General features: G+C 45.7%; 1 protein-coding gene across 3 annotated transcripts in view; it reads left to right on the top strand.

Moving 5' to 3' along the window:
- Nucleotides 1-5,492: 5,492 nt before the first annotated feature.
- ANKRD29 (ankyrin repeat domain 29) overlaps nucleotides 5,493-15,063 on the top strand; it is a 46,619-nt gene continuing 37,048 nt past the window's right edge. For all 3 annotated transcript variants that reach the window (XR_014075063.1, XM_081563266.1, XM_081563267.1), the window contains exon 1: nucleotides 5,493-5,600. Coding sequence is in view for 2 of the 3 variants with exons in the window: in XM_081563266.1 (XP_081419392.1) it covers nucleotides 5,580-5,600 (21 nt within the window). In the remaining variant the exon portion in view is untranslated. The remainder of the gene's footprint in view (nucleotides 5,601-15,063) is intronic.

Consider the following 15,063-nt stretch of genomic DNA (forward strand, 5'->3'; position numbering starts at 1 on the left):
CCAGGCCTATCCATAATAGCTGCTCTTATTACCGGCCCAGTGACAGAGTACTTTCCGGTTACTAACCCAGACTCTTTAAACAAATGTTGGAAATTGAGGCAGCTGATAGAGTTGCACAAAAATGCTAGACATCCAAATAAAAATCAAACACTGCAGAAAAAATCTGGACATCTGACCAACGGGTGAAGGCTCTGGGGCTGGTATTTTGACCCTGGTGCTTAGTCCACTGGGTCAGAGTAGCCTTGAGTAGGAGCAGGAAACCTGGGTCTTTAAAGTCTCATGTCAGTGTCAGGAGATGTGGGCCCTGAAAAGACAGCATGACCTTGGCAAGGTGACTCTCTGCAGCTGAGGCAGTCCTAAGGGGCGAGCGGCTCAGAGTTATCTGCCAACAGCACTTGAATAACTGGGGTGACACATCACAGCCCCGGCTACTGCCTCTGGTCTCAGGACTACAACTAATGCTTCTCATCTCACTCCTCCAGTATCTGTTCCAGAATTTCCTCATCCTCAGCCAGCATATCTGCCCATCTTACCTGGTAGAAAGACCCAGGTCCTCATCCCTGAGGAGTGCAAGCCCTGGACACCATGTGCTTCTCAGGCTGGAGTTTCATCCATGGTCCATTTAGCATCAACAGTGGTCAAGAGGTACCAAGTAAAGCACCTGGGTTCCATAAGAACTCCCCCTGCTCCCTCTGCTCCACAGCAGTCCCCCTTCTTCCTAATGATTATGGCCAATTACACCTGCCGAGATGGTGACTCCCCTTCTCCCTCACTACCCCTGGACACAAAGAACCTAAAGCGCCCAGGCCATGGCCATAGGTTATAGCTCAATGGAACTGTTACTACGCCCACTGGTGGAAGTATTTTCCCTTTTGGAAACCAGGACTTGTAAACTGGCTGAGCCTAGAGTTTCTGGGACAGGAAACACAAGTGGGTCACTGAGAGTCATGGTAAGTGGGGCCACTCCTGCTCCCACGGCCTGGTCTGCAGCCCTGCATATTCTTCCTATGGGACACAGCGCCAGAGACAGCTCTTTGACTTAAACTGTATATTGTGTCCTAGAAGACAGTACCCTATGCTCATAAAATATCATCTCCAAATTAGTGCTTCAGCTATGCAACCCCAACACTCAAGTGATTATCAGCTTTGGATAATATGAATGCCACGGTCTTCAGCCCATAAGTGCACCTCTTTTGCTGTAAAGTGGATTTGACATAACATTACTCTGGATTCTATGCCAGTCCACTAATCCAACAAACACTCCGCAAGCTTCCAGATAGCAGTGCTGTCTAACGCCTCACAGGCAGGAATGGCAAACCCACACCTGGAATGTGTCTATTCCTGGCAAAAGAAATCATTGGTTTTCCAGGATGAAATGTATCCAATATAGTCATTTTGCCACCAAATGACCAGGTGACCTCCTCCAGGGATGACGGCATATTGGTCACTCAGTACTGAGGCCTGTTATTGGCTACAAAGTGGCCACAGTAGCTAGATCAGGCTTGATAAGTGGGAGCCCCTGCTCTAGGGCCCATTCACTGACCTTCATCCCTCCCACCACGGCTGCATCACTCACAAGCCCATCATGCCAGCACTGGGGGAGTCCAATGATGGAGGCTGGTTGATGTCAACTGGTAAGTCATTGTGTCCATTCTGTCATTAAGTGCCTTTCTTGTTGAGCATTAAGATATATTATACTAATATTTTATATTACTATTCAAAAGGAAAGGCACTAAATGATAAAATAGACACATGCCTTACCAGTTGACATTAATCAGCCTAACATATATTACAAAAAGAGGGAGAAGGCTCAGTAAACCAGTCTGACCCACTTCACAGTGCTGTCTAGAGCAAGTCCCGCTGCAGCATAAACTGGGACAGTGCAAAATCGAGAACAAACACATTACAGTCTGTGCTCGTGTAAACGGCAGTGATAACAAATATGGCCTCATTTGAAATGAACACAGATGTCTATGCTTCTGTGTTGTGGGTGTCTGTGGAGGAGTGGTGGGTTTTCTAACAGTATAAAGAACACAGTTCCTGAATCTATTCAATCAATGATTAATACATTTTGACCACCATCTCCAGCTGAAACTAGCCCTTGAGAAGAGAAAAGACATATGATAAGACTCAGAGTCTGGCTTTGAAGATTTGAAACTCTGCTGGAGGAGTCAGAAGTAGAAGCAAGGTCTAGAGAAATGCAGATCACAGGCTAAGGGATGTGGTGCAGAGTGGGATTACAGAAGGAACTCAGCAAAGCTGGGAGAGGGATGGCTGAGGGGCAGAGTTCAGGAAAGGGCTTGACCTGGGAATAACCCTGCTAGGTCCGGACTGGGGTTAGGGCAGACCAGGCCGAGAGGAGAGACTTAAGAGAGCTACGGGGATGGGAGGGAGGGTGGTAACAAGGAGAATCCTCTGACAAGTGTGGAGCCCTTCTGTTGGGGGAAGAGAAAGTTTTTGAATGTGGGGATGGGGCCACAGGGGTTGAAGTTCCTGTGTGAGGAACAGGCTGGTGGGTCCCTGCTAAGTTTTGGAGCAGGCAGTTTTAGAAGGAGGTGCCTGGCTGTGAGTAGGAGAGTTTTGCTCTGTTTGGGGGCTTCTTCATGAAGATGAGCTGAGCCAGGTATGCAGAGGGTGTACAGGCACATTCTTTTCCTGTGACTTTGACAAGAATTCCATCAGCAGCCTGGCCAGAGATGATGCCCAAAACAACTCTGAGTGGCAAGTGCAGTTGTGGAAAGGAAACAGGCTTTGGAGTCAGAAAGACTTCAAGTTCTAGCCTGATCTCTCATGAGCAAATGACTTCATCTTTCAGAACCTTAGTTTTTCCATCTGTGGTATGGGCATAACACCCATCTTGTAGCATTCTTTTTTTTTTAATTAATTAATTTATTTTAATTGGAGGCTAATTACTTTACAATATTGTAGTGGTTTTGCCATACATTGACATGAATCAGTCATGGGTGTACATGTGTCCCCCATCCTGAACCCCCCTCCCACCTCCCTCCCCATCCCATCCCTCAGGATCATCCCAGTGCACCAGCCCTGAGTGCCTTGTCTCATGCATCAAACCTGGACTGGTGATCTATTTCACATGGTAATATACATGTTTCAATGCTATTCTCTCAAATCATCTCACCCTCGCCTTCTCCCACAAAGTCCAAAAGTCTGTTCTTTACATCTGTGTCTCTTACATCTGTCTCTTTACATCTGCTGTCTCGCATATAGGGTCATCGTTACCAGCGTTCTAAATTCCATACATATGCATTAATATACTGTATTGCTGTTTTTCTTTCTGACTCACTTCATTCTGTATAATAGGCTCCAGTTTCATCCACCTCATTAGAACTGATTCAAATGCATTCTTTTTAATAGCTGAGCAATATTCCATTGTGTATATGTACCACAGCTTTCTTATCCATTCATCTGGCAATTGACATCTAGGTTGCTTCCATATTGTAGCATTCTTATAAAGGAAGAATCTTAGCACTTAAAGTACTCTATAGCACTCAAAATATTACTTCTTTTCATTCTCTCTTTTTATCAAAACTATTAATAAAACAAAACCTTTGATGCTTGATCTTATATAATAATGTCACGTCAAAACTATCTCCTCAACATCAAACCTATCTCATCCATAGACACCAAACGCAGGGGGAAAGTTTTGAGTCATTCTTGATTTTTTTAAATTTTATTATTATTCTTGGCCACACCACATGGCATGCCAGATCTTAGTACTCTGATTAGGGATTGAATCCAGGACCCCTGCAGTGGAAGTGCAGAGTCTTAACCACAGGACCGCCAGGAAAGTCCCTCTTTCTTGATTTAAAAAATTAGAACCTATCAAATTCTGGAACATTTTTTCTTAAAACTGTTTTAAACACAAAGTAATACAATTTATCCACCGTATTTATACAAGATAAACATTTTCTGTCCTTTATGAACTTCAACTTGAAGCTGTATTTTTTAACTTTTAAATTAAAAATTCATTAGAAATTTATTTCAGGAAAAGGAAGAGGCTCAAACAGAGATGACAGGGAGAATGAGTGGATTCCTGTAGTAGGAGGGTGTGAGATGTCCACTTCTACTTTAGCATTCAGATTTTCTAGAAAGGCTACTACTGCTTTTTATACTTTAAAAATAATATATTTTAAAATTTTAAGAAATATGACTCTCCCACTTTCATTTCCCTCAAATCAGCCCTGGGCAATCGGCCAGCAGTTTGTATGAGGGAGTGGACAATGCCTGCCATACATACTGTGGGTGTGCAGGAAAGGTCAAGAGGAGGAGCTGACTGTGTGATAAAAAAGTGGAAGAATATGTGTACATTTCAAATTGTGCCCTTCACCATCAGAAAGGAAAACACCATTTTTCACTTATTCAATCAAAAGACTTGTTTCCCAGCTCTTTTCTGCAAGAGGAACAAAGCTCAAATTCTTAGAAAAGAAAAAGAAGAAAAAGAAAATCTAGGATAGAAAATAGCCATTGGAAAGAGTTGTGAGATGATGGGTGAAGTTTTTTTCTCTCATGTTTCATTTCCATCATCATCATATTAGTGCTGTAATGAAGGCTGAGAGTCATTTAATGCAGACTGTGCCCTACTGGAGGCTGTGTGTGTGTGTGTGTGTGTGTGTGTGTGTGTGTGTGTATTTGCATGTGGATGTGTGTGTAGTGTGTATGCATGGATATGTGTGGATCTACGTATTGACTGGGAACCTGTGTGTGTGGAATGTAAAGGCTGTGTAGAGACTGCAGTGTGTGCAGAGGGTGTGTGTGAGAGACAGAAATGTGGATGTGCATGGAGTGTGTGCATGAGAGAGAGGGTGTGTATGTAAGGGGTGCGGGTGTGTGTTTTTTTCCTCCTGAACCAAAATTTTATTTTAAATTATTAGGTTTTTAGTGCATATGAAACATTTTCATAACGTAGGACATATAAGGATGTCAGCACATTGACCTACAACAGAAAATTTCTTACACAACTTTTGAAACATTGATATGCCTATTTCTCTTGTGTATGAACGGCAACGTTAGCTTAAATCAGCTTTGTCGTGGATTATCAAGTAGGTTAAAAACAGAGCTGGGTTTTCAGCTAGGGTTGCAAACGTGGCGAGGGTTGTGTGTGTGTGGAGGCTGGAGAGTGTGCAGAGTAGGGTGTCCAGTTTGGAGTGTGAGAGAGTGAGTCTGATGTGCGCAGAGTGATGTGAGGTTGTGAGTGTGCAGCGGTGCGTGCATGAACCTCGTGTGTGTGTGTGTGTGTGTGTGTGTAGTATGTGCACAGTGCGGGCGGAGTTGGGAGTGTTTGTGTGGTAGGTACGGGGGTGCGGGTGCGGTGGGGATGGGGGAGGGTCGTCTGAGGGGGCTGCCCCTTCCCTCCCCTCCTCCGTCCCCCCTCCTTCTGCCTCCTCCGTTCCTCCTCCCTCCCCCTCCTCCCCAACCCGGCCCTGCCCGGTCTGCGGCGGCTGAGCGCGCGGCGCCGCGGAGGCCGCCCCTCTGCGGAAGGCGGCGGGAGAGGGAGGGAGGCAGGGCCGTGCAGGCGTGCGGGCCGGAAGAGCGCGGGGCCCGGCGGGGCGGCCGCGGACATGTGCAAGATGTCGTTCAAGGTGAGCCGCGCCTGCCGGAGGGCGCGCCGGGCGGGCGGCCGACCTGCAACGGCGGGGCCGGCACCCTCTGTCCCCCCCGAGCCGCCGCGGGCCCTCAGGGTGGGGTGGGCGCCGCTCCGAGGTGGGCTGAGGAGACCGGGAGGGAGCGGCCGGGCAGGGCTGGCCCTGTGGTTTCTAATCTGGGGGCGCGGGCTCTGCGGGAAAGGCTTTGCGCACTTCTGGCTGCAGGTGCGGTGAGCCGGGCCGCCGGGCTCCGGGCGGCGGGGACTGTCGCCGGGGTAACGGGAGGGCGGGGGCGGGGAAGGAGCCCTGGGTCTGCGCTCCTCGCGGGGACCCAGGTTGCGGCACCGATTCCTGCATCCGTGTTCCCAAACGCCAGCCGCCCCACTGCTTGCTTCCTCCTGGATTACTTTTTCGACGCTGGAGCTGAGGAACCAGCGCAGAGCAAGCTGCAATTGATTATCAGGCTGCAGTTGATTACCAAAGAGTTTATTAAAGTCATTCATTTAACCCCCGCATTTTCGGGTGAAAATGCGGTTCATTGATTTGCCTCTATTGAAGATGTTAATAAAAACATTAGTTAAAATGTACTGAGCACGTAAAATGTGCCCTACTCTGATCCAGGGGCTCCACGGTTCAAGGTCTGAATCTTCCGGAGCAACCACGAGATGGTACTTTGCCCACCCCGCTCCCCCCGCACCATCACCACCACCTTTTCTAAATAAGATAACTAAAACATGGAGAAGTTAAGTAACTCTTGCCACAGCCGTCAGCCAGTGAGCGAATGGTGTTCAGACTGAAACCCTAGTGAGTCTGGCTCCACAGCAAGTGTGATCCCAGCTCTTACAATAGCAGAGGAATAACACTGTGAGATTTGCTTCTCAGCAAGATCTCTGGCTACAATTTGGGGTTGGGCTTCCCAAGTGACTCAGTAGTCAAGAATCTGCCTGCAATGCAAGAGACACCGGTTTGACACCTGTGTCAGGAAGATAACCCTGGAGAAGGAAATGGCAGCCAGTCCAGTATTCTTGCCTGGGAAATCCGGTGGATGGAGGAGCCTGGCTGGCTATGGTTCATGGGATCACAAAAGAGTAGGACATGACTTAGGGACTAAATAACAACAACAACAGTTCAGAGACTAGAACCGAGCTGGGAGACCCGTCAAGACTATGTTGGGGACATCTTGTTACCAGACTAGGGCACAGGTTTTGAGAATGGAAGAAAACAGACAAATGTTGAGAGACTTAAACATTTTTAAACAGCAGAATTCAGTGATTGATGTTATTCACTGGGTTAGGGAAGGCCAGAGAGATAAAGATAAAATGTTTGGTGTGGGACATGTAAAGTTTCAGGGTGGAGATGAGTCTAAGTAGAGATGTTGGTTAGACAGATGTACAAACTGGGAGGAAACAGATGGCATTTAAGAGTGAACAGTGTTAAATGGTCGTTGAACCCATGGGAATGAATGTGGCTACCCAGTGAGATCGTGTAAAGGTAATCAATTAGAGGACTGAGAACAAATTCTTAAAGAACCTCAGGACTTAAGAATGAGCAGAATAAGAGAAACCCATTGAGAAAGTGGGGGGTGGGGAACGGCAGACAGAAATGTATGAGAAAAATCAGAAGCATGTGCAGTCACTAAGCCAAGAATCTCTAGCCTTTCAATAAAGGTGGAGAGGGACGCAGAATTAAATACCTCAGAGAAATCAAACAAGCTAAGAATCGAAAAGTGCGCACTGAACTTAGTAACACAACAGGCTCTGGTGACCTTGTTGAGAACAGTTTCAATGCAGTATTGTGTTCAGAAGCCAGACTGTAATAGCTTAAAAAGAGAGAGGGTGGAAACCACGAGTGGAGAGAACTCTTCAAAAAAATTAGAAACAGTGACTGCGGTGGGAATCCAGACTTGGCCAAGGGTTTGTTTGCTTTAAAATGGTAGAGACTTGAGCATCTTTATTTTTTTATTATTATTATTATTTTTAGTTGCACCACACAGCTTGGAGGATCTAGTTCCCCTGAAAGTGAAAGTCATTCAGTCGTGTCCGACTCTTTGCAACCCGATGGGCTGAACAGTCCATGGAATTCTCCAGGCCAGAATACTGGAGTGGGTAGCCATTCCCTTCTGCGGGGGGTCTTTCCAACCCAGGGATCAAACTCAGGTCTCCCGCACTGCAGGCAGATTCTTTACCAGCTGAGCCACCAGGAAAGCCCAAGAATACTGGAGTGGGTAGCCTATCCCTTCTCCAGTGGATCTTCCCAACCCAGGAACCAGTGTCTCCTGCATTGCAGGTGGATTCGTTACCAGCAAGGATTGAACCTGAGCCCTCAGTGAAAGCATGGACTGCCAGGGAAGTCCTGATCATCTTTCAATGATAATAGACATTTCAACAGTAAACAGGCAACTCAGTTTTGAAATAGGCAAAGGATCTGAATAGAAGTTTCTCCCAAGGAGATATACAAATGGCCAATAAGCCACTGAAAGGATATTTGACATCATTAGCCATCAGGAAATGCAAATCAAAACTGCAGTGAGACACCACAGTCACACCCTTTAGGATGATTACAGTCAACAAGACAGACAATGACAAACATTGGCAAGAATCTGGAGAAATTGAAAACAACAGCAAAAAAAAGAATTTGGAGAAATTGAAAACAACAACAACAAAAGAACGTGGAGAAATTGAAAACAACAAAAAAGAATGTGGAGAAGTTGGAACCCTCCTACATTACTTGTAGGAATGTAAAATGATACAGCAATAATAGAGAACAGTCTGATCATTCTTCAAAAAAATTAACCGTAGAGTTGTCGTGCTGCTGCTAAGTCGCTTCAGTCGTGTCCGACTCTGCGACCCCATAGACGGCAGCCCATCAAGCTCTGCTGTCCCTGGGATTCTCCAGGCAAGAATACTGGAGTGGGTTGCCATTTCCTTCTCCAGTGCATGAAAGGGAAAAGTGAAAGTGAAGTCGCTCAGTCGTCTCCGACTCTTAGCGACCCCATGGACTGTAGCTTACCAGGCTCCTCTGTCCATGCGATTATCCAGGCAAGAGTGCTGGAGTGGGGTGCCATTGCTTTCTCTGATAGAGTCGCCGTAAGACCCAACAATTCTGCTTCTAGATGTATATGCAGGAGAAATGAAAACATATGTCAGGAATTTGTATCTCATGGTGGTGGGGGCTGGGAAGCCCAAGATCAAGCTGCTGACAGTTTTGGTTTCTGGTGAGAGTCTACTTCCTGGCTTGCAAGCAGCTACTTTCTGACTGTATCCTCAGATGAGAGAGAGAGAGTGAGCTCCAATGTCTTCCTTTCTTTGTAAGGGCACTACCCCACCATGGGGGCTCCACTCTCATGGCCTGATCTAAACCTAATTACCTCCAGACATCACATTGGGAGGTTAGGACTTCAACATACGAATCCAGAGAGGAGAGGACACAAGATTCAGTCCATAACATGGTGTTTCCATATGATGGATCATTCAGCTAGCAAAAGGAATGAATCTCTCATACATGCAGCAATGGGGATGGACCTTGAAAACATGTTAAGTGAAAAAGGCCAGACACAAAAGGCTCCATGTTACATGTTTCCATTTATATGGTGTTAGTCACTCAGTCCTGTCCAGCTCTTTTGCAACCCCATGGACTGTAGCCCACCACGATTCTATGTTTATGGAATTCTCCAGGCAAGAATACTGGAGTGGGTTGCCATTCTCTTCTCCAGGGGATCTTCCTGACCCAGGGTTCGAACCTAGTGACTCCTGCATTGCAGGCAGATTCTTTACCGTCTGAGCCACTAGGGAAGACCCCCCATCTATATGAAGTGTCCAGAATAGGCAAATCCATAGAGACAGAAAATAGATTAGTGGTTGCCAGGAGCTGGGGGAGAAGGGGGTAATGGAGAATGATTGTTAATAGGTATGAGGTTTCTCCTGGTTGATGAAAATATTCTGGGATAAGGTGATGGTTGTAAAACCTTGAGATTAAAATAAAAACCACTGAATTATATGCTTTAAAAGGATGGGTTTTGGGAGGTTTGGGGCAGTCTATTTTTTTTTTCTTTTGAATTTTTTATTTTGTATTGGGGTACAGCCTGTTAACAATGTTGAGATAGTTTCAGGTGAACAGTGAAGGGACTCAGCCATACATATATATGTATCAATTCTCCCCCAAACCCCCCTCTAAAAAGATGAATTTCATGGTATTGGGTTGGCCAAAAAGTTCTTTTGGGTTTTTCATCATAGTAGTTATGGAAAAACTTGAATGAATTTTTTGGCCAGCCCAATATGTAAAGTATTAGTTCTAACACTAAAGTAAGTCATGTCTGACTCTTGTGACCCCATGGATTGTAGCCCACCAGGCTCCTCTGTCCATGGGATTTTCCAGGCAAGAATACTGGAGTGAGTAGCCATTTCCTTCTCTAGGGAATATTGCCCACCCAGCATCAAACCCAGGTCTCTTACATTGCAAACAGATTTTTTTACCAACTGCACCAAGTATCTCAGTACAGAAGTATTTTAAGATGGCAGCAGGGAGTGTTGAGAAGGCCTGTGCGTGGAGAGGATGGTCGAGCTGAGTGCTGAAGTTCTCAGAGGTGGTAGAGCAGAGACACTGATGTTTTGTAAGTTGAAGGCCAGGACAAGCTCAGAATTTGGGGTGGGGAGAAGGGAAGGTGCCATCATTTTCAGCAAAGAAGGAAAAATGATCCAGAGGCCACAGCTACCTTGAGGTGAGGCAGAGGATGAGAAGGTGGGATGGCCTGAGTCTTGAAGCAGCAGAGATGTGTACACCTGCTGAGAAGGGGTGTCTGGAAGCCAGATGAGAAGGGTCCAACCCCATTCCCCGTCCTGGGGTTGCTATGGGAGCAGGTTCAGCACCACCTCCCTGCACCCCCGTCCCCCGCCCCCTACCTGGGGAGACAGGAAGCTTGGTGTAGGTGAAGGAGGAAGACGTTGATTTTTTAGAAAGTAGAGAAGTTCTAAAAGGCACAGAGGGAAGATGTGAGGGGCAGCGGGGACGAGTTGCAGGCTGGGTGGCTAACCCTGTACTAGCCCCAGCTAATATCATGCTATTTAGTTGCTCAGTCATGTGACTCTTTGTGACCCAATGAACTGTAGCCCACCAGGCTCCTCTGTTCATGGGATTCTCCAGGCAAGAATACTGGAGTGGGTTGCCATTTCCTCCTCCAGGGGATCTTCCCAACTCAGGGATCAAAGAAAGCCGTGTCTCTTACGTCTCCTGCACTGGCAGCTTTACCACTAACGCCAGAATGTGTCCACAGCCCACTATAAAAATACAGGATATCCCTGGTGCTCTAGTGGCTAAGACTTCCCCTTCCAATGCAGGGAGTGTGGAGTTGATCCCTGGCTGAGGAGCTATAAGATTCCACATGCTTCTTGGCCAAAAACACAAGACATAAAACAGAAGCAGTATTGCAACAAATTCAATAAAGACTGCTTAAAAATGGTCCACATCAAAAAAAAAAAAAATCTTTAAAAAAAGTAGCAACTTTGGGGAATTCTCTGGTAAGTCCTGTGGTTAGGACTCAGTACTTTGACTGCCTGGGGTCCAGGTTCAATCCCTGGTTGGGGAACTAAGATCCCACAAGCACTTTTACTGTACATTTTTGGAAGGATTTTTATAATACTGCTTTTAAAATCATTTAGCAGCAAATAACCTTTAATTTAGACTTCTCTGGTGGCTAGTGGTAAGGAATCCACTTGCCAGTGTAGGAGACACAGGTTCTATCCCTGGATCAGAAAGATACCCTGAAGAAGGAAATGGCAACCCACTCCAGTATTCTTGCCTGAGAAATCCCATGGACAGAGGAGCCTGGCAGGCTGCAGTCCCTGGGGTCGTAAAAGAGTCAGACATGACTGAGTGACTAAACAACAACAATCTTTAATTTACATTTGCCCATTATTTTTCTGCAATTCAGTAGTTCTTGTATAGTGGGAAAATCAGACCTGTAGATTATATTGTGTCAGCAATCTTTTGTGAATATCAGTTTTAGCAATTGACATGTTAACATTTTGTAGCTATTGAATGATGTTTTCATTGACTCTGATTTTGGAGCCATAGATTAACTGTTTCATCTTCGTAGGTGGCTGAAAGGCTTGGAGGCCGTAGGCCCTTTGTTTCCAAGGCATGCATTGAAAAGACTCAGCTGTTGACTGAGTCTGTGGGTGGATAAACAGGGCTTTAGAAACCACAATTTAGCTTCTTCTCAATGACTCAAGAGTCACCATTTGTAGGACTATGTGCTTCTAAACCACAGGGACACTCGTTTTATCCTTTCTCCGTTATGTTGTCAACAGTCCCTTCTCGCTGGTAGCACTTTGCCTCCAGTAAATTTCCTTTTTCACCATTTTGTTGTTCAGTCTCTCGGTCCTGTCCCAGCTCTTTGTGACCCCATGGACTGCAGCATGCCAGGTTTCCCTATCCTTCACCATCTTCCAGAGTTTGCTCAGACTCATGCCCATTGAGTTGGTGATGCCATCCAACCATCTCATCCTCTGTCGCCTCCTTTTCCTGCCTTTGATCTTTCCCAGCATCAGGGTCTTTTCCAATGAGTCAGCTCTTGTCTTCAGCTTTGGCCACCTGATCTGAAGAGCGACTCATTAGAAAAGGCAACTCCTAATTTGTTCTGGTTGGGAAAAGAGATACATGTTTGCTGGAACTGTTTTTAAAGTAAAAAGAACTCAGATTGCAGGTCTGAGTCTTTTTTGTGAAGAAAGCTCATGGATTTCAGTACACTGACTTTTGTCTTTCAGTTCAATTCAGTCCAGTCGCTCAGTCCTATCCCAGCTCTTTGCGACCCCATGGACTGCAGCACACCAGGCCTCCCTGTCCATCACCAACTCCTGGAGCTTGCTTAAACTCATGTCCATTGAGTCAGTGATGCCATCCAACCACCTCATCCTCTGTCATCCGCTTCTCCTCCTGCTTTCAATCTTTCCCAGCATCAAGGTCTTTTCTAGTGAGTCAATTCTTTAAATCAGGTGGCCAAAGTATTGGAGCTTCAGCTTCAGCATCAGTCCTTTCAATGAATATTCAGGACTGATCTCCTTTAGGATGGACTGGTTGGATCTCCTTGCAGTCCAAGGGACTCTCAAGAGTCTTCTCCAACACCACAGTTCAAAAGCATCAGTTCTTCGATGCTCAGCTTTCTTTATAGTCCAACTCTCACAACCATACATGACTACTGGAAAAATCATAGCTTTGCTTAGATTGACCTTTGTCAGCAAAGTAATGTCTCTGTTTTTTAATATGCAGTCTAGGTTGGTCATAGCTTTTCTTTTGTCTTTATAACAGCTGTTTCAACTACTCAGGATTTATTCTTCTGGGCTGAGGTTGCCAGAAGCCCAGCACAATTTGGAAGTTAGACACTAACCCAGTGAGGGGGAGTCACTATTCCAGAGGAAAGATCACTAGATAAAGAATAATACCTGGGTCTTTCTTGATCTTACCTGAGAGGATTTGTTGTTGCTGTTTAGTCGCTGAGATGTGTTCAGCTCTGCTTCCCCATGGACTGTAGCCCGCCAGGTCCCTCTGTCCATGGAATTTCCCAGGCAAGAATACTGGAGTGGGTTGTCATTTCCTTCTCCAGGGGATCTTCCTGACCCAGGGATTGAACTGGTGTCTCTTATGTCTCCTGCATTGGCAGATGGGTTCTTTACCACTGAGTCACCAGGGAAGCCCTGAATGCCGGGTTCCATATTGGTGGTGGAAATTGCTCATGCCTTGGCCAGACATACAGGAGCTTATACTTTTGACCCTTTTTCTGAAAGTATGTAAGTTATCTCAGAATCAACTCCAGTTCATCAGTCATCTAAAATTACTTGGATGAGCCACAGGAAAATAAATTGACAAAGCCATGTATTTTTTTTTGACAGCTTTATTGAAATACAGATCACATACCATATAACTCACCCAGTTAAACTGTCCATTCCAGTGGCTTTTTTTTTTTTTTAGCATATTCAGAGTTGTGCGACCATGAGTACAATCCATTTTAGAATATTTTAATCAACCCCAAAAGAAACTATGTACCTGTTAGCAGTCACTGTATTCTTCTAAATAGCTTTGTTTCGGAAAACTGCTAAACTACTTTCTACCTCTATCAATTGGCCTCTGCTGGGCTGGAAGAAGCACAAGCTGGAATCAAGATTGCCGGGAGAAATATCAACAACCTCAGATATGCAGATGACACCACCCTTATGGCAGAAAGCGAAGAAGTAAAGAACCTCTTGATGAAAGTGAAAGAGGAGAGTGAAAAAGTTGGCTTAAAGCTCAACATTCAGAAAACTAAGATCATGGCATCTGGTCCCATCACTTCATGGGAACTAGATGGAGAAACAGTGGAAACAGTGTCAGACTTTATTTTTTGGGGCTCCAAAATCACGGCAGATGGTGATTGCAGCCATGAAATTAAAAGACGCTTACTCCTTGGAAGGAAAGTTATCACCAACCTAGACAGCATATTGAAAAGCAGAGACATTACTTTGCCAACAAAGGTCCGTCTAGTCAAGGCTATCGTTTTTCCAGTAGTCATGTATGGATGTGAGACTTGGACAGTGAAGAAAGCTGAGCACAGAAGAATCGATGCTTTTGAACTGTGGTGTTGGAGAAGACTCTTGAGAGTCCCTTGGACTGCAAGGAGATCCAACCATGCCATCCTAAAGGAGATCAGTCCTGGGTGTTCATTGGAAGGACTGATGTTGAAGCTGAAACTCCAATACTTTGGCCACCTGATGCGAAGAGTTGACTCATTGGAAAAGACCCTAATGCTGGGAAGGATTGGGAGCAGGAGGAGAAGGGGACGACAGAGGATGAGATGGCTGGATGGCATCACCGACTCGGTGGACATGAGTTTGGGTAAACTCCGGAAGTTGGTAATGGACAGGGAGGCCTGGCGTGCTTCGATTCATGGGGTCGCAAAGAGTCGGACACGACTGAGCGACTGAACTGAACTGAACCCACTAGAAGATGGTATCAGGATGAAGGTTTCAAGTACACAAGTGGGATTAGTGCCGGACACAACTGAGCGACTGAACTGAACTGAACATACATGTGTTAAACAGACTTTAAACATGATCTTGAGTTCTGATTTTGGAGACACCAGAGTTATACAGGGCTACCTCTATAGCAGAATGCCTAAGTAGATAAATTGCTTACTTTTTTTTTTGTCAGATGTTTAGCGTTTTGGAAAAACCACTGTGGGTTTTTTTATTATTTTTTAATATTTTATTTATTTGGCTGCCTCGGGTCTTAGTTGCGTCATGTGGGATCTTTCCTCGGGGCACGTGGACTCTCTCGTTGTGGCATGTGGGCTCCGGTAGTTGCAGTGTATGGGCTTAGTTGCTCCTTGGCATGTGGGATCTTGGTTCCCCGACCACGGATTGAACCAACTTCCCCTGCATTACAAGGTGGATTTTTAACCACTGGCCCACCTGTGGAAGTCCCCTAAATTATC

The sequence above is a fragment of the Giraffa tippelskirchi genome, chromosome 14, assembly GCF_054371585.1.
Source record: "Giraffa tippelskirchi isolate mGirTip1 chromosome 14, T2T-mGirTip1v1.2.pri, whole genome shotgun sequence".
NCBI classification, from domain to species: domain Eukaryota; kingdom Metazoa; phylum Chordata; class Mammalia; order Artiodactyla; family Giraffidae; genus Giraffa; species Giraffa tippelskirchi.